At 40.6% G+C, this 20292-nt stretch overlaps 1 protein-coding gene across 3 annotated transcripts; it reads left to right on the forward strand.

The window, feature by feature from the left end:
• The first annotated feature begins 205 nt into the window (after positions 1-205).
• On the forward strand, positions 206-20177 carry micu3b (mitochondrial calcium uptake family, member 3b). 3 transcript variants are annotated; one of them, XR_003693578.1, is made up of 16 exons: positions 206-543; positions 2618-2765; positions 5968-5999; positions 6126-6204; positions 8107-8154; positions 8246-8328; positions 8424-8495; positions 9939-9980; positions 12611-12706; positions 13190-13278; positions 13484-13655; positions 15449-15557; positions 17101-17258; positions 17828-17896; positions 19014-19089; positions 19509-20177. XR_003693578.1 is itself a non-coding variant. In XM_028589907.1 (15 exons), the coding sequence occupies exons 1-14, from the start codon at positions 289-291 to the stop codon at positions 17894-17896; spliced, it is 1452 nt and encodes a 483-aa protein (XP_028445708.1). In that variant the 5' UTR covers positions 206-288; the 3' UTR covers positions 19014-20177. The 3 variants fall into 3 exon arrangements, 2 of the variants coding, with proteins under 2 accessions (XP_028445708.1, XP_028445709.1); XM_028589907.1 differs by having other exon boundaries at positions 19014-20177; XM_028589908.1 differs by lacking the exon at positions 12611-12706 and having other exon boundaries at positions 19014-20177.
• The last annotated feature ends 115 nt before the right edge of the window (positions 20178-20292 follow it).

Here is a 20292-nt window from a genome sequence, read left to right on the forward strand (position 1 = left end):
TATATATATATATATATATATATATATATATATATATATATATATATGACACTTTAAATCAACCCACGATACATGAGAAATGTTCTCAGTGTCTGTTTCTATGTTTATCCAAAGATTTCAACATTTCCTTCACTCTCACGAATTTGACGCCCTGTAATCCCAGAGCGCCTTGAAATACCCACGGCATTTCTCGCGAGCTCGGAGCAGCACGCGGCTCGAGCTCGAGCTGCTCTCTGCTCTTCGACGTCCGTGTGTGTCATCGGTTACGACACTCGAGTGTAAACAACGATGGCTGCCCTGCGCAGGCTTATCCCGTTATTCACTAACGCCTTTAAAACGGGGACTCTTACGACGCGGAAACAACAAACGTCCTCGAAGGCGACAAAAGCGCTGAAAGTTGTCGCCGCTGGAGCGTGCGTCACAGCCGCGGCCGGTGCTGCTTATTACTGCTGCTCGGTTGTCGGTAGGCGCTCCGGGTTGAAGAGCCATGTCGAGGCTCGACTCTTTCATCTGGCGCTACCATCAGTTTCAGCCACCGATAAGGTACAGTGGGGACATCTGCAAAGCTGCAAGGATACGGTGACAACATTCAGCTCACGTACAGTCTGACAAAAACATTTCATCACTTTATTTTCAGTTTTTCCTCATATGAAGATAGGCTAACAGTAATTGCCGGGGCATCTTCATGTGTAACACAATTACCTAGCCCACATCATATCGTGCACGTGAAACTACAATAACGTTCATGTGTCGTCGTCACTATATGGAGCTCTCCCGACCTATGGTGCTGAAATGACAAGATGGTGACCTAATTAATGCCATAAGTGAGGGTCTTGTCTGCTTTTTCTGCATAACTAGTAGGCTACTTACCTTAAGAAAATTTTAATAAAATACATATAGTAGGTATGTATACATTATATTGTATTTACATTAAGGGTCTGGACAAATAACAGCAACACCTGACTACATAGGCCTAATTTTATCCAATAGGATAGCCTGTCAGTATTTGTAGCTTTGTGAAGCTCTTAGTGTATGTTTTTGTTCATACTATGTTACAGTTTCTTTATTCAAATGAATTGTCAATTTCGAGGCCATACCTAATATGAGATGTTCCTATTATTTCACTAAGTATCTACGGAGTTGGACACACCACGGCTACAAAAATGACCAAGCAGGGCTCCAACTGATGAATATTTTCATATATTATTTCTTTAAATAATGATTAATTGTTTAGTCTAGAAAACACAAGACACTATTAACATCACAACTTTCCAGAGCTCAAGGTGACATGTCCAGGTTGCTTGTTTTGTTCAAGCAACAGTCCCAAACCCAACGATATTCAATTTACAGTATATATAGCCTGTATACAGTATATATAACAGAAAATCAGCAAATCTTCACATTTGAGAAGCTTAAACCAGAACACAGTGCATCTATTTTAGAGCAACAATGTCGATGAATCTATTAGTCATTCTAAAGATGATGAATAAGCAACCTTTTGGATAATTGATTAATGGTATAAGTCGTTCACCAAGCAAAATGCAAAACATTCACAGGTTCCAGGCTCTCTATTTTACATCATTGTAAAGATTTGGGGAGGTTTTGGACTGTTGGTTGGACAAAACAAAGTAGGATTTTTTTTGGCACAATCAAATTGATTAATCAAAACAAATTGATAGATTAATCCTTAATAAAAATACCTATTAGTTGCCACCTTAGAGACCAGGAAATATTAGCATTTTGTCTTGAGATATGTGTTACTTATTAATCAGTTATTCAAAGTGTTGTTGTTAGATTTGCTTTCAATTTATTGACTAATAATTCCAACACTACTTATTATTTTTTACGCAGGTTTTTGCAGCACTAATGTAATTTTGTGTCAAGTTTTTCGTCTACCCCCTGTACAATGTGTATTTGGTCCTTATTAGCATACTTAGCAGCACTTCTACAGTTAGTGTCTTTGGCTCAGACGTGTGCTGACATTGTTGACAGGATATTCATAGATTACATGGGATGTAAACAAACATGTGGTTTGCACACTTCTAGCTACAGAAGATTACTTCTGTAAGTTTTATACAGTATGTGCGGGTAGGAGTGAGGAAAGTTTAACTGGTGTCCACAAGCAGCAGGAATCCAGGGACACAGGAAACTGGACACTGGGACTTGGCGAAGGGCTGACATTTGATGAGAGGTGAGGGTGGTTAGAGGGGGTTTAATGGTTAAGCAGAGGGGGGCACACATTCCCTGGGTGTTTGCGCTGTGCCCAGTGGACCTGGCACTGTGCCATCTGACAGAGAGATCCACTCTGTCTTCACCAGTACGGCCTTCTGATCTGGCTGGGTTTGAACAGTTGTAGGGACATTATCTGGTGCACAGGGATGAAAAATAGGGCTGACATAACATGCGCCCCATTACTGAATTAAACATGGACCTCTTTGTTGTTCCATGTGAGCGAGGCTTTTCGTGACAAGAAAAGCTTCCGTGGATTTCATAAAAAGCATCTTTCAGACGGTATTATCACTGTTGAGATGATTTGCAATATTTCATGATGGGGTGTGTGTGTGTGTGTGTGTGTGTGTGTGTGTGTGTGTGTGTGTGTGTGTGTGTGTGTTTACAGGCCCGAAGCTATGGTCTGGATGATGGAGATGTGTACATGTCGTCCTATGAAAACAGATTTCGCCTGTTCAGTTCGGTGGAGTACGAGGGCCAGCTCTACATGACACCACTCAACTTTATCGAGTCCGTCACTTTGAATGAACCTAAGAGTGAGTGCGCTCCTATTACTCAACTTTCCACAGTACTAAACATCCTTGGATTAGGAGGGGAATCATTATTGATGTTTAGGGCTTTAACAATTATTCAATGAATCCGTTGACAGTTTTGCCTATCAGTGAATTATTCTAGCTTCTTAAATTGGAGGGTTTGCTAATTTTCTATTTCATCTTGGTAAATTGAATGTTTTTGTGGACTGGTGATCTGACATAAACAACCTAATGAGGTCACCAGCTAAAAACTATACACCTGTATTTACTGTATATATAAACAGCAGTGTTTCCTCTATGTTGATTTTTGTAGTGGCGGACCACCATGGCAAAATTTCTGCCACCACAGAATCAGAAATAGGGCTGTACAAAAAATGTAGTCGCGGTTGCCTTTTAAATGATCCTGCCGCTCACGTTGCAATTTAACAACAAGGAGAACTATTCAGAGGTTATTGGGCCCGTCCAGTTTAACTCCACACACTGTTGTGTTAATGGAGTTTATTGTCAAAACGTTCGCTTTCTTCTGAGTCGACTATTAAACGACCAGCTCCACCAAAAACGTCACTGCGGTGGGTCCGTTCTAAGTGTAGACCTGTTGTAGATGTTAAGTGCCCTATATAGTTCCTCAAAAAATACAGTTCAATCACAACTGAAAATATGCCTCATTGTGTTTGAATAGAGGTGAATAAATATATTTGTTTGTGTTGCAGCAAAGTGTCATTTCCATTTCATTATGAGTGTCAATCTTAAGGGCATTGTTCTGCTTTTTCTGTAATTTTATCGATCAAATATATTATTAGTAGATTGATCAATAATGAAAAGAATTACCCAAACATCTGAGGAACCTTATGATTATGATATAGAAAGTGACGGAAAATATTGGTGTCCGATTCATCGTGCCTTCCTCTGTTTTCTCTTTACAACTGAGATGAATGTGATGAATGGATTCAAAGGGGACATGCATAACTTGAAAAGGAGACAGAATGCCTGCTGCAGTGTAAATAATTTGAAGCAGTCTGGACTTTGTGTTTGACCATTGAGCGTTGTTCGGTCCCGCAAACTCTGCCCCAATAGTCCCTGGGCCATTAACGTTCTGTCCCCAAAATTACTTTTTTGGGGTCAAGAACTATATTTAGACCATGGTTTCTCTTGTTGAAACACAAGTTCTTGAGTCTGAAGTTTCCTGGATTCCTAAAACGTTCCACCATGAAACCAGGCTAACTCAGTATTTCCAAATAGCAGAGGACACAGGCTCTGATGTGATTTCAATAATAACTACAAGACTTTAGTTAAATGTGTTTAAAACCTTTGCTGTCAATCATTTTAGAGAAGGTGGCAGCTCATTTGCCTTCATGCTGACTGTAAAAGTGTGCTGCACTGCAGACGCTACACTGCCTCTGTAATCAGCCACGTTTGCCAGCAGCCATTTGCTTAATTACACCTCCGTCAACTCATCAGATAAACCCCCATCATCCTCCAATTACTTGGGGATTGAAAAAAGTCCCAGTGTATTTTTTCCTGGAACATTACAATTTGTCGAGGGCCGTGGAGTGTCATCAGACATTAGGTTGTGGCTTGAAGAGCTTCAGTCATAACACCTGCATAAAGATAGACATCTTTACCGGCAACCCCACTTTTATGGCTCATTTATGTGGCAACAAACTTGCAGAGACCAAGAGAGACCAAACAACTGGATGTCATAAATGTAATGATAATACATTCTGATTACTGTGATTGATTATGATTTAAGGTGTGTGGCCTGCTATAATGTTTTGGACATGTCTTTAATGGCTAATGAGGAAGGTAAATAAGGGCCACTAATGTATAAGCATACTGTGTGTATCATTGTTCTCTGCAGGCTAATGTGTTGCAAAATAGTAATCATGGTGTTTTATGGTTATATTGTGGCTGTAAAAAGAAAGAGATGTGTTTTTGCCATTCTTGTGCATGTTAACGAATGCCTTTCACAACTGAGGGTTTTATTTCAGACACCACATGAAGCAGAGGATGCTGGAGTTCTGGCCATTTAGAAGTGGACCATTAGAGTCAAAACTTAAAGTGCTGTCATGTAAATTATTCATATCACATCCATAAGATATGTTTACGAAATCATCAAATACATGCTCACATTGAGGACATCACGCACACTTGGGCACCTCACTTTGGTGGATAATAATCCTAGCTTTAGACACAGGCTCTAAAATGTGTCAGTGGAGGGTTATTGTCACTGTTATCGATGTCATTTTCCCAGCCAGGAAAAAAAGTGTTCTTTTTTTTTTACAACACCTCCATCTTATCTTCTGCTTTATTGAGCATCGGAATGCGTTCATGGAGATACACAACTTTTGTTTCTGTCCACATAAACACCTGTTTTCACTTTTGTTTCTCGGTTTTATATTCCTAATATAGAATTCATCATTAAAAACAAATTATTAAAAGTCACCCATGGTGGAAGACATATTCAGATCCTTTACTTAAGTAAAAGTACACTGTGAAAATACGGCACTACAAGTAACGGTCCTGCATTCCAAACCTTTCTTAAGTAGAAGTATGTGATTGTTATCAGTAAAATGTACTTAAAAGTATGAAAAAAGTATTGATTGTGTAGTAAAATGGGTTTCACTGTTATATCTGATGTTTCTGGATTATAATTCCTGTTGCATTAACGTGTATGTTGTATTTTACTGCTGTAATGTTTGTGTGATGTTTAAGGTTGTGCTCATTGCAACTCCTTTATATACTGTTGGGTAGTTTAAGCTACAACAATGCATCATATTCTATAAGATCATCATGTTTGTAGCGTCAACTTTTCATGGTGTCAGAAAAACAGCCCTGTTTTCAACTTTGTGTTGATGCATTTTCCAGCTGATCTAACTGGCTTTTTTTAAAGACTTTTGGAAGGCTTCATCCTTCAGTTCATCAGATTTATTTTGTTTTGTTATTGTTTTTACTGGACAGGAAGGGGATGAAACGTTTTAAGAAGTAACTACAAGCCGTCAGATAGATACAGTGCTGTAAAAAGTACAATATTTGCCCCTGAGATGTAGTGGAGTAGAAGTATAAAGTTGCATAAAAGTGAAATACTCAAGTAAAGTATAAGTACCTCAAATTTGTACTTAAGTAAATTTACTTATTTACGCTGTCCAACTGACCAAGTCACACATACTGTATCTCATGCACTAACTGTTAACCTTGTTTTGCTTAGGGAGGAGAGCATGGAAGTCCCTCACAAAACAGGTGAGTTGTTCTGTCATCAAAGTGCTTACAGAATCTCCTCTGCATTACTGTAATGCCAACAAACGCTGTGATTACTCAGGATTTAGAAATGAATGAGTGATTTTGGATTTTCTTCTATTCTTTCAGGACTTAGACAAGATGCTGGCTGATACTCCGCCTGTATGGAAAGGATCATCTAATTTGTTTAGAAATCTTCGCGAACGAGGTAAAGTAACCCACTCTTTGTATTACAGCTCTACACAAACATCCGTTGAATTTAAGTAATTCCCCTTTATGCTTTATTTTTTTTTAAAGGCCCTCCTTGCTTTGCTCAGAGTGTGCTCAGAGTGTGCTCCGTTGTGCGTGTCAGCCTCGTATAATTCAGAGTAGTAAGTGTGTTGTAAATACTTCATCTTATCTCTAATCTGGTAACATGCTGTAGATGTATTCTCAGGGAACCTCTGCAGGAGGGAATGGTCCATTGATAATACACATAATGATCCGACCTGGTTTCTCTAATAAAAAAAAAGCGATAACTGTGAAGTTAAAAATGAATTGACAACCAACACAGTTGCATTTTTCATGTGAATCTCACTTTACTTAAAGCGGCTTGAGAAATGACTGCACTCTTCACCTGCAAACCTCAAATCATAGTAATGTTGCATTAAGAAAATGAAGTTGAGTGTGTGAGTGAAGATCTTTTTCCCCATATTATTCCCACCTGGGACCTCATTGGGTCATACGAGCCAGTGAAGCATCAGATCTTACTGTTCTGATCTCTCCTATGTTGCTTTAGCTAAGTGCCAATGCTGGGATTTGGGGCTTTTAATCCTGCTGTTAAACGTTGCGGCTTTGTCAGGGAAAAAAGGACTGGATTGATCTGTGAACAAAGCGTTGCTTTAGAGAATGAGGGAGCTGTTTGAACCCAGCTATGTCGAGGCATGTCCCACTGGCCACCCCCCTGATCACCACGGACATTATGAAGCCTAAGAATGGCATTGGATTACATCTCCGGGACTGCCACTCTGTATGAAGTGTTTCTGTGGAATTCTTTGTATTGTCTAACAACATCTACTTGAGCTCCGAGGCTGAGCTGCAGGGAGAAGGAGGAGGAGGAGGAGGAGGAGGAGGAGGAGGAGGAGGAGGAGGAGGAGGAGGAGGGGTGGGCTCCCTTCAGGAGTGAAGGTGTGTGGTATTGGTGAAACATGGCTGGAATCTTAAAAGTTTTTTCTCTCTTCAACCCATTTAAGCTTTAAAGGCTTTGAAGCTAGAGATCTGTTGTCATTATACCTGCCAAACAGAGACAGCTGGGATGACAAGAACTTTTTTTAGATGTCTAATGGCATGCAGCACTAATTCTCTTTTCACACCTCAGTTTGTACATGTTTCACTTCCCTATATATCATCTTGCTAGCAACATTTGTTCCAGCCTCAAGAGGAAAGCAAAAATGACATCTTTGTTTGCCAGTTTAGTTTTTTCCTCTTGAGTGTTCCTCTCGCTGGAAATATCTCCCTGCAGCAAACCCCGTACCTGAAGTCTTTTCCCATAACACCCAGAGCAGTCACCCAGAACTATCTGAGCTCGATTCTCTATCTTCCCGAGCAAACAAAAGCTTGGGAATGCTTTCAGCGTCAGAGGGGAGAAGCCTCCTGAGTCGATTTAGATGTCTCCTGACACTTACTCTTCCCCCTTCTCCGTGTCACACAACAAAGGGAGCTGAAGGACGCGACACAAAACCTGAATCGGCCATTCTCAATCAGTGACAGATCACTTGAGAATGTATTACACCTTGTTACCCAAACACGATCAGAAGCCGTAGGCCTTAAATTTGTTTGGGTTTGTGTCCAGATCGGTCAGCTCAGTTGTAAAGCCTGTTTGTGTGATGGGAACACCAAGCATGAAGTAAAAGGCACCTTTTAAGATGTTATCAGTGAGCGCGAGAAGATTACTCTTGTCTGAAGGCGTGCACTGTTTCTTTGGATGGCTTATTCATCTCGGCCGGATGACTTTGAACATCTGTAAACACCTTCGGCTAACGGGTTAATGCTGTTTGATCGTCTTGTGTGGAAAAGGGAACATTTTGGTTTTTGTTTCTCAGCTTGACACATTTTCCTCTTTTTTTTCCAGGTATCCTCAGTTACACAGAGTACCTCTTCCTGCTCTGCATTTTAACAAGTGAGTATATAACTGACTTATGAAAAATGATTTTGAAACACATTTAGAGATTAAAATGTGACTATCCAATGTAATTTGTTTTTGTTTGTAGAGCCCCATGCAGGCTTCAGGATTGCTTTCAACATGTTCGATGCAGATGGCAATGAAATGGTGGACAAAAGGGAGTTCTTGGTGGTATGAGCCATATCTTCATAATCAGATATAGTAATTACATACATTTGTTCTGATTATGTTATATTCTGTATAGTAACTTTTCATCTTCTCACCAGCTGGAAGAAATTTTCCGTACGAAGAAGCACAGAAAGGAAGTTGCTGAAGACGTGGAAAGATTTGACCAGAAGGTATGATTTGTTTTCAAATGCCTTTTAATAGTTATTAAAGCTGCTATAATCAATATTTTTTATGTCAAGAATGGACTAAATGAGTATGTGTAATGCGTTATAAACCCACAGAGAGTTATCGCTACTTTTGGATTTGGTGTAGACTAAAACACAGCTAAAAGACTGAATATTGGACTTACAGTTGTCAGGTGGCAGAAACATGACTTTATATTTAACGCTAATGTCTGCTAGATGTGTAAATATATCGGTTTGCTAACACATACCTGTAACAAGCAGTTAGGTCTGCTGCCCCCCAAGTGTCCAAAAAAATAATTAATTTGGCCATTTGGGGACAGCGCACAACACTGTTTACACAACAAGGACATAGTATCACTGTATAAAGTTGATATGGCATGCTAGTGCTAGTTGTCTATTTACACATCCAGCAGACACAGAGCAAAATCAGCATTCAAGTGGAGTCATGCTTCTTCTCTGTTTTAATCTTCACTAACTCCTGAGGGAAATATCTCTCTTTAGCTGCAGTAAATACTGCGCCGGGTTCACCAGCTAGCTGCGAACTTTGTCTGCCGTTTGGTGCTGGGCCGCTAGTGCACAGTGTATTTTTCAGAGCTTTTTTACTAAAGAAAGTTGCCTGTTACATCTTGAAGAGAGGATGATTAGATTTGAATAGAACAAATCAAAATAGTCACATTTTGGGCCGGAAAACCAAAACAATGAGCCGAAAGAAGCTAAAATGCTCTGTAGAGCTGACAGGGACTACCTCATGTGATTCTCTTTGGGTGTATCCCCACGAGTGATACCTTTCATATTGCACACAATTCTTTGATCCATTGTTAATAATAATAAAAAAAAGATTAGTAGCAGCTTGACGTTGACCTGAATCTTAAATTTGAACCATTGTCTAGCATGACAGGGTTCTGTGTTCCTAGAGAGAACACAAGCTGCACAGAGGTGAATGTGGTCATACGGGGTAAAACATGCCTGAGCCTCTCATCTCTTTAGGGCTGTCTTGTGCCACATGCAGGTGGATGTAAACAGGCAGGGCTTAGTGGAGCGATAACAGCGACTCTTTGAGGTCTTATCGCACAAACACAACATGGAGGAGCTTACTCTGCCGGGATAAATGTTAGCATCTCTGGACAGTCTTGCATTAATCTGAAGCCCGTATAACCATCAAAAAGATCATTAGAATGGGTACTCTAGATTTGGAAATATAATGATGCTTTGCAAGAAGACAAAGTTGAGGAAGAAGACTCTGGGTGCACTCACAAAGCTTAAGACTATGAATAAGAATCTTGGAAGTCATGTCGTATAAATTTTAACAATGACTTAAAAACTAAAAAACGAATAATCGACTTCAAACTAATTTCCAACCATCTTCCTGTTCTAAACTCCTTTGTGAATTATAAATGAATCTTCTCTCTCTGCTCTCTTTTATTTCAGAGCCTGCAGCTGTACGGTCAACCCAAATCCCAGCCGCACAGTGTATGTATTGTTCTCTTTCCCTGAAGGAAAATGAACTGTTCTGCTTGTTGCATGTATTTTTGGCATGCGCTCTTCCTAAACTGACAACCATTTTTTTTACACACATAAAACACAGATGCATCTCAGGAGCTGACACCACCTGTATTTGTGTCTGTTAACACCAGATAACCTCATTCATATTCACTGGAATTGAAATACACTGCTGTGTACTTGAACATTATCTGACATATTGTCTTTGTGTGTGGTAGTGCAGATGATTTATGTACCCGGCTTTTGTCAGCGTTGGGCAAGAGATTCCACTTCAAAAAGCTCTTACCTGAAGACTGACAACATTTCGTCCGGACCCCCATGTTTTATTTTTACAGTTTCTTGAGGAGTGGTATTTGGGCTCAGGTTACCTTTTGTAATGGGTTTGACCATGAAGATGCCAGTCAGAGAGGAGAACTGTGCAAAGCACTCAACACACACACACATAGAGCCCACAGCTAACAGAGGCACAGACCCATCTGTTTGAAGACTTTACCTTTAGGTGTGTCTTTTTTGTTTTGATTTCTTCTGTAGGTATCTTTTCAGCAAAAAGTTCAAAAGTCAAATCTTTTCAAAAACACATAACAAGTATGTCTTCAGTGCTGCGGTTGGGCTTTCCCCAGCACATTCTAATTACAAGTGTATCAGGATCTTTTCATTGGATGAGATGGGAACAGCGTAGTGCATTAAAGAGTTGTTCCGTAATTAGCTGTGGGATCATGTCGTAAATCTCTCTCTCTGGTGAAAAGCGATGAGGCGCAGAGGAAGAGCTGTTTTATCAGCCGTCTCACATTCCCCCTCAGGCTTGATAGATAAAAAAAAAAAGTTGATAAGATAAATAAATATTATAAAATGAAACAAGCCATACTTAAGAACACGTGTCGGCGGCGGCTGGCTGTTTCTGGTTGGCTGTGTGCTGATGTTGCTTTAGTAAGAGGTGATGTCGAGACTTGAGAAACATCTAGACTGAAGACATGATAGGTTGAAAAAACAGGATGAGAGCGAGAGGCACCAACGTGGTTTGGTTTATAACTGGGAGTTAGAAATAATAGCTTTTCTTAACTACTCAAGACAGATTTCCTGGGATCTTTTCATTGCACATGACACCCATTACAAGAACATTGTTGTTGACAGTTGTGTTTCAGTGTAGCTGTAGTTTTAGTTGTCCCACAGCAGATAGGAGAGTGAAGGCAGCAGTGTAAACTGTAATAATGATAATGATTGGTTAATCCAAGATCAGGAGCCTGACCTCATCGAGAAAAAAATAGCAGAGAGTGGCTTCTTTGTCCCAGACAACATTAAACAGGAAGTTTTTGTGCATTTAACTGTAATGGTAAATAATAGGGGTGTGACGAGACACTTACTCCACGAGACGAGACACATCACGAGATTGGGTTCACGAGAACGAGACGAGACGAGATTTTTAAAAAAAATTTGAAGAAATCCTCAATGATGAAATATATGAATGGAAAAAAGTTTTTTTATTCAACTGACCTTGGCTTCTTTGTAGAGGTTTGGGACTACAGTGCGAGTTAAATGCGCGCGTGATGGGATGACGTACCTCGTTTCCAGTGTGTGGAGGAAATCCAACATTTTCCACCACAGAAAATGGCCTCATATCAGCTGCAATGAAAACGCCTATGTCCCTTGTTATTGCCGTGGCTCTTGCACTTACCGGTGGCAGAGATGCAAAGGCTTTTAGAGTTGTTTGCCCTTTTAATGTTTTCGTCGCGGGTGCAGTAGTTAGTAGAGAGCTGTGGTGGTGCTGTAAGTGTTTTTGCATAGTGCTCGTGTTAGCCGCGGTATACGGCATTTTTTTCTTACAATGTTTACATATTGCGTTCGTCTTGTCTGTCACTCTTTCGCCGTTTATTATTTCCGCAGGAAAACCAAAATGTTGCCACACAAATGATTTAAAAGTGGCAGGGGGATCTTCAATAGTAATTTCACGCTCCATCACGCTGACATAACATCGCCTCACGAGACAACTTTTCACCTCGACGAGAAATCTTGTCACGTTTTAATCTCGCGAGATCTCGTAAAACGAGATCTCGTCACACCCTTAGTAAATAACTTTTATATTTAGTTTGAAGGTATTTCACAACAGTAGGTGAAAGGTGTCTGAAAACATGCATTTATGTCTCAGCTTAGCATCAAATGATGATGTATTGGGTGGGTTCAGTTACATAGGTAACCTGGCATGAATCACCCTTCTGCTCTCACGCCCTGCATGCTTTGGACATGAGTTAGCTGTGTTGGCCTGTTTTCCACCAAGAGGCTGCATGCATGGCTGCAGAGCAGGCTCACGTCAGGGCTGATGGGCCTCTCAGATACACCGGTGTCAGCCCCAGTCTGTTTCTGCCTGGATGGATGGATGCCATGGATGACAGTCCATCTCTCCCTTTGTCTCTGACTTTTTGTCCTACTGCTACATACCTGTCTGTCTGACTCTTCATCTTCTTTCTAGTCTGTACATCTACGTCCTCCTGCCTGCCTCAGTCTGTCCATGTTTGTCCATCTATCTTCCTTCTCCTAATCTTAGTAACATGTGCCAGATATATTTTGTCTTCTAACAGCTGTGCTTCAACTGACTGCTGCCGCAGGTTTTTAAAAAAGAGAGTCAGCATGTGGAGGCCCGGGGCATGTGGGATGTTCTCAGACGTGGCACAAGTCAAGTTCTGTTTTCTGATCTCACTGAGGTAGCCATGACCTCATTACTTTGGTTATACAGTAATACAATGCACCAGGTTCTGACTGTCCGTACTGTATGTTTCATGTTAGCACTGTGGATATATGCATCTTCTTGAAAGCAAGAGTAAATTCTCACTAATATTTCCTCTGCAGCATGTTTAATGAATCTGTTGCATGGCACGTGTTTGTATCGTGCAGAAAGGCTGTTTGGTTTCAGCCACAGTGAAAGATTAACCATTAACTCTGAATAATTATTCAATAGCAGAACCTGGGTATGGCTATTAACTAACATCTTTACTTCAAGCTTTCAGCATGGTTAGATAAATGTCATTGTTAATGTTTACCTGGTGTTACCATGATACACTTGTATGTTAGGAAACAGCTCATCCAGGCTGCTTAAACTGAGATTTTGCGCAAATGTACTCAATGTTTTGCTGGATATTTAAAGCTATGAGGAGTCATAATGCAGCAATTTCCTCCCCTTCTGATAGCATGTGGATGAAAGAAAAGAGACAACGCTGCTGGTGCATTTCTTTGGGAAAAAAGGCAAAGCCGAGTTGAAATTTGAAGACTTTTACGAGTGAGTTGAAAGATAGTTTGTCTGCTCTGTGATAAATCATGAGAAAATGATTATCTCACAGTATAATATGGCCATTAATCATTTTCATACCTCCAGCAGCTAAACCCTTTAGTGGTTTTGTTTGTGACCATGTTAAGTGTTCCTTTGAGCATGTGAGTATTCTGGTGGTGGCGTTTCCTGTCAGCAGTCTCTCTTGCTCCTCCAGGTTCATGGACAACCTGCAGACAGAGGTGCTTGAGATAGAGTTCCTCTCCTACTCCAAAGGCCTGCCCACCATCAGCGAGGAAGATTTTGCTCGGATCCTCCTTCGCTTTACCAAAGTGGACGACGTCAGCGAGTATTTGGAGAACGTGCGCCACAGCTTGCCGGACGAAAAGGTGCGCTGTGTTTTCCCTTCAGATTTGTCATCACGTTATCTCTGACAGCTCCCAAAAAGGGGTAGACAAAATAACAGTAACAGCTCACAATATGATGTAATCCAATACAACATCAAAAACTGCAGGAGAGATCAATCAACTCTTCTCTTCAGCATTATGAGATTCACAAAGGCTGTAGGACTATCAAATTGTACATTGTATTGGTGTTCATGATATTTTATCCAACTCGTAACCTTTTCCTTCCCAAAGTTCCTCACACTCACTTTGTGGCACACCCCGCCACCAGCTAACATGTTAAATAGACATATTGAAAGATTGAACGGATGAAAATAAAAATTTCAATTAAAATGTTTAGGTTTTCGGTTAAATTACGTGTTGGAGCTTATTGACAACCAACCGTCTGACTCCAGGAAGTCACTGAGTGATTAGTGCAACACCTGAAAAGCACCGTTGTTACTCTCTGCTCCTCGCCACGGGGCTTCTCAGCAAATCACTCCGCCCAAGTAGCAGAAGTAGCAGTGCTTCGCCTATCTGAGAATATAGTTCCCAGTATGTATATAGTTAGAAGACAGCTGTGTCTCATGTGACCTTGTCTCATGTGACTATACAAATCACAACATGTAAATAGGAAAATGTTGGCATTATTTTGTCTTCTTATTGGAAGCAGTAGTCTAGATGGAGCCGGTTACCTCCAGGATCTGTGCATCAGACAGAGTTAGGACACGCCCGGAGATGAGAAGGGTATGTATGGACTTATCTAACTCTGGGGGACACGGTGAATAAGACAAAGTCCCAATAAGTCGGCGTGTTCCTTTAAATGAATTAGTAAGCATTTCACAGTCTTTGAAGCAACACAAATTTGGCCTTAGGATCAGGTAATGCTCAAACAGAATTAGTTTGGAACTTGTTCGGCTGTCATAGAGACGTTTAGATATGAGATCAACAGCACACATTCAAGGTATTTGTAGTGTTGCACTCTGTAGTTTTGTGTAAGTATGGGAGTATTTTATTCCTCTGTTTCTTTTAGTACCGCCCTGTGAATTAGCTGTTGAGTGAAGCATCCTCCTTTAAGCTTTAATTTGTTTTTCTCTCATGGCACGCTGAAAAGACACCAGCAGCTCATCAGCCACCTCGAGTAGCCTGTTGCGAGATCTCTATTGACGATCAAGTGGGTCTCATCATTAGGCTAAGAGATTTTTTATGGCCCTCACCTTGTTAAAACAGCAAAGCGTCACAGATTAGTCATTACTCCATTTGTTAGACTGTGTGTGTTGCCAGTTTGGCGAGGCTCCCGGCGAGAGAAGGAGCTAGTAGCTGCGGGTCGGTTGAGTGGAGATCAATGGGCTCAGTGTTTGAGTCATCAGCCAAGCCTGAGATGTTTGGGGATTCATCACTTTTGTTGTTTTTGTTTATTCAAGTATCAGGTTAATCTGCTTTAGAAAAGTCTGCAAACGGCCTGACCTCTTCCCAAAAGCTACAGTCCTTCCCCCCGCTGCCGACAGCTCAGCGTGTCCATACTGCGCAGGGAAAATCCAGCAATGTATACTTTGTCTGTTTGGGTATGTTATCTATCTGATGGCTTCAAGGTCCCACACACACTAAAGGATTCCCCGCAGGATGAAAGGAAGCAGATTATGTGTTGTGTGAATTGTAGCACTATCCTTTGCTGGAGTGTTGACACATGCAGCCGTTTGCTTTATGTGGCACTTTATGATTTCTCATGTTGCATGTTTCACAAGCTTTATGTTTCATAAATAAAGGCTGTGTTTTATTGTTGTCATATTTTCTTGCAGGGAATCACCTTTGAGGAGTTCAGGTCCTTCTTCCAGTTCCTAAACAACCTGGAGGATTTTGCCATCGCCATGCAAATGTACAACTTTGCCAACCGTTCCATTGGTCAAGGTAAAGTCTCAACACTTTAAATTGAGTCACTGGATAGTTTAGTTTTCAGAGAGTTTCACTATGTTTCCTCTGTTTGCATTGAGTTTATCAATTGAGGTAAGCAAACCATCCAGGTGACATCAAATCTTTTGATTTTGTCTCAAGCAAAACTCCTTGAAAACCAAACAATCTGTCTAAATCAGACGTGTAACTATCGGTATGCAGGGTAAGCGGTGCTTACGGGCCCGGACCAATCAGGGGCCTGTACTGGAAGATATTGATTGACAGCCGGGGCCCCCTATCACATTTTCATTACTCGCGACAATCCCAGCAGTCCCACGTCCACTGTGACAGCCAGTGACCAAGCAAGAGTGACAACGGGTCATATTCATTTCCTTGTTTTTGATATGAAAACGAGACCGTGGACGAGACACGTGTGTGACTCGAACATCTCACATTTACCAACAAAACGTACAGCGAAAGACATTTCAGACCGTCCTGCCTACCTGTATACATTTTAACATCAATGTACACTGTAACAATTTTTCACTCTAAAGTCGCTGAAAGCTGCTGCTGTTTCAATACTGTCGTCTCTCTGCAGCAGGTGGGGCACACACACACACACACACACACACACATACACACACACAGTCACATACGGCGGATGCAGGAAAAACCACAGATGAGACGACAGGATGACCTAAATTGAGGACAGCTACACTCATTATTGTAAGTGCAATGATAAGTTAAAGTCCAATAAGTACTTTATCAAACCGTATGAATGTGTCCCAGGCCAGGATAGGACATTAACTAACAATGTAAAGATCAACAAGCCACTGACAGATATGTTCATATTTGATTCATTCAATACATTATTATTTTTTGTCTTAAATCCACCAGTTGTTTTCATATTATACCAACATTTGCAGCATCCTGAGCCTTTTTGGTAAGGTTCCTATTAAATCTCAGCCCAGAGTAATTAATTAATAGCAATAATTATTATTCTCCCCAAAACAAGTTTCATTTTTATTTTTAAAGAACTATACAAAAAAAAATCACAACTTTTTTTGCAACTTTCACTGCCTCTCACAACTTCATTGCAACAAACAAACAAAAGACATCGCAACTTTTATCGCAATTCTTTACAAAAACTCCCACGAAATCAGACGTTTTGGGCTGCAACAATCTCAAAAAAAGGCCGTGAAATCCTGGAGGGACTGTCCTTGTGTATTTTTTCATGTGTCATAGTGCACATTCACCAGTGTTTTTTTTGTTGTTGTGGTGCGCGTAGGCAATCCTGATGTTGTCAGTCATCTCATCTCTTATATGCTGTGTCTCTATGATCCTGTCCTGTCCTATTCATGGTAGCCTACTCGTGGACATTGCGCCGTCATCACGTGCTGTAGTATGGGGGCCTTGATAATCCTGCTTAAGGTCCCGGTGTTGTCTCGTTACACCATTGGTGTAAATGTCTGTTTAATGGAAGTAATAATATTAATATTGGTAGCAAATACATCTGTAAAACAGACCTTTTACCCGATCACGTGCTTTTCTTCCCTTTCAGAGGAGTTTACCCGTGGCGTCTACGTTGCTACGGGCATCAAGCTGACCCGCCACTTGGTCAACACGGTCTTTAAGATCTTCGACGAGGATCGCGACGATAAACTCAGCCACAAGGAGTTCATTGGCGTCATGAAGGACCGGCTGCACCGCGGTGGCGGGGTGAGACAGTAGAGGTCACTTAGATGCCATCTATCTCTCTTTTATGACTCTGACGGTGACAGAGATGTTGGTGTCTGGACACCAGCATCGACAGCTACTTCTTAATGTGTAATCTGTCAGGGTGGATAGCACACACAGAGTCAAGTCAGATTTAACAGGGTGAGGGACTGAAAGGCAAATATGGGTTGATGCTGAGCACAGAAGTGTGTGTTTATTTTCAAAAAACAGAGTACTTTCACACAATTAGGCCTACTTAAGCAACTGTTAGCATCACAAACACCACCCCTCCGGTTTAATTACAGCTTTGAGTAAGCACTAATTATGTCTCTTTCTTCTTCAGGTGGTAGTTTACACCCCCCCCCAAGCCATAATTTCTAAATTAGACTCCTGAACCTTTTTATTACTGAAACAAATCTCAGCTCTGAGTTGGCAATTAGTGATTTTTGTGAAAGTATACTGCCATCTAGCGGGACATCATGAAAATGGTCTTCTCACAGTATTCCCCCCTCTCTCTCTCTCTCTCTCTCTCTCTCTCTCTCTCTCTCTCACACACACACACACATTCACAGGGCATCAGAGTGGAGGAGAAGTTCACCTCTTTTAAGTCCTGCATGAAGAAGGAACTTGCAGGCAAATAGGTAAAGTATGCTGTCAGCATTCTCTGTTAAATGGGGGAATATATATATCTATATATATAGATATATATATATACTAACACAACTTAATGTGTAAACTGTTTCCTAACAGCGTTTCCCAGGCACACTATACCAGTCAGTCTTTTGAGATGTGGGTTGGGGCCCACACTGCTCGCCCACAGCATTGAGTTACACTGTAATATTACCGCCTGATCAACTGCCACCAGATACCAGCTTAAGTCTGCATACAGGAGCAGTGAGCAGGGCAGTTTAAAGCCGTATAAATGATTCAAAGGAAATGCACCTCTTGGGAGAGTGCTTGATAATCTTAGAAAAGGACTTGATCTGGATGTTTTTGCAAACAGTGCCGCAATATGAAAAATATCTATTTTGAGAGAAAAGAGAAAAACTGCCCCCATTCTCCTTCATTATTGATCATTATTTGATTATATGAAAGTGCAATGAACTTCAGTACAGCATTTGTATTTTCTGAAATGAGTGTAACCTTGTGAATAGTTAAAAGGAATAATTTAACATTTGGGGAAATTTGCTTTTTCTCTTTCCTGCCTAGAGTTAGATGAGAAGATCAGTACCCAGTGGTATCAGTTTTCTCATCTAACTCTTGGCTAGAAAGCTGATAAGTGTATTTAACCAAACGTTGAGCTGCCACAGCAATTACGATTTTCTACTATTTATGATGATTGTTTTACACTCTGCTGTCAATTTCAATAATTTCAATAATAATAACCTGTCTGCCTGTGCTGGCAATACTCCCCCTGCTAAGTTTTGGATTAAAGTAAATGATAAAAAAAAAAAAAAAGATAGTTGCTGCTTGTATGCTGAAGATCCACAGCTGTGGTCACTGACTGCAGAGGACCCAGATTTGTTTCTGCATACTTGCAGGACTACTGCTGCACTCCATGACTATTTGATTAAGAGGTGCAAGAGTTTTTGTTTCTCTGTAGTCTAATGTATTCTTGTTTCTCAGTATATACAAGAAATAATTGAACTGCAGTTCTCTTGTAAGAACGATGCAGACGATTCATAGCAGTGTATTGGTCGACATTTACAAAGTGTCACGCTGGACTTGTATTGATCATTCTCTCTGTTTTGTCACCAGGTGAAAATCCCATCATCAGTGCATGTCTTAACTGGACGAGCTGTGCGTCCTCTGTGCTCCATATCAGGACAGAAGGGTGAACGCTTGTTGCGGCATTTTATTGCACTATGTTAGAAGTTTTTTGAAATAAACAGGATGTGGCACAAACAGGATGTGGCCAGTCTAATTGGAAGCTGTTGCAAACAAACAAGAATGACCCGTTATGAACCTAAATCCATTTAACATAATGTTGCTGGACTCTAAATTGGAGGAAACAGTTTGTGTAACTGTTTTTGCCAGATATTTAATTATTTATTGATTCATCTACTTGTAAATATATTTATTAGTTTAAGATTGAAGAAAACTGATTTGATTTATTTATCTAAAAGTCCAACATTGTCTTATTACTGCTCTGCCAGTGTGTGCGGTTCAGTTTTATTCTGCTTTTGTTCCCGAGCTTGATTCTGTATGGCAGCAGCATTGCTCACATACTTTGTTCTTCTATTGGTCCTGCAGCCCCCTGCACAGATCAGCTTAGGACAGCAGCTCCCCTGCTCCTTCCTCCTCCTCCTCTTCCTCCTCCTCTCTCCCAAAGCACTGCAGCTAAAATCCTCCAGGATCCCCCAGAGCCAGCAGGCCTGAACAAACTCACTCAGTCTGGGGCTTTTTCACTGTTTAACTACAGGCAGCTAACAGTGTTAATCATTTCTTAGCTAGTACAAAACAAGTGCTATTTCCATCCCACTGGCAGGAATGACCTCTTTATAAACAAAAATGTAAAATATTAAAGACATATGTTTGTTCCACTCCTGAGACAATCCGCTTAAATTAGCTTTAGCAATATATTAAAATGACCTTCCCTTTATGCTCTATGAGAGTTTACACTCTTCTTATAAAAATCCTCACTTGTACTACTGAACATGTTACTGTGGAATTCTTGATGACTGGTGTTTCCTGGTGTAATATTTGCTTCGGGTGGAGTTATGTACTGAAAAAAGATAAAACTGAACTGAAAGAATGTTACATGCTGTAATATTAACCAAACTTATTTCATTTAGGTTATTTGGATTAGTTAGTCTACCTCTGTAATAGTTTTGGAAACTTCTTTTAAATCAGGTCCTGACTGTTACACTGTTACACAGACGCATTTATAATGACATGGTACAATAAATATCATAGAAAATATTTGGATTCTTGGTTATTTTGTGCTCCCTGTCTTCCTCTGTCTCACACAGACATGCCAAGTCAGCTAATAAACTGTGAACTGTTCACATCGTCCTCACGAGAAACACGGCGGTTA

The sequence above is a fragment of the Perca flavescens genome, chromosome 10 (assembly GCF_004354835.1).
Source record: "Perca flavescens isolate YP-PL-M2 chromosome 10, PFLA_1.0, whole genome shotgun sequence".
NCBI lineage: Eukaryota > Metazoa > Chordata > Actinopteri > Perciformes > Percidae > Perca > Perca flavescens.

Bases quoted from the DNA above. Each gene is read 5' to 3' on its own strand.
- micu3b (XM_028589907.1), top strand. From the start codon at position 289: ATGGCTGCCCTGCGCAGGCTTATCCCGTTATTCACTAACGCCTTTAAA. The intron at 6,000-6,125 runs GTGAGTTGTTCT...CTATTCTTTCAG, and splicing joins GGAAGTCCCTCACAAAACAG to GACTTAGACAAGATGCTGGC. The intron at 9,981-12,610 runs GTATGTATTGTT...CTGCTGCCGCAG, and splicing joins CCAAATCCCAGCCGCACAGT to GTTTTTAAAAAAGAGAGTCA.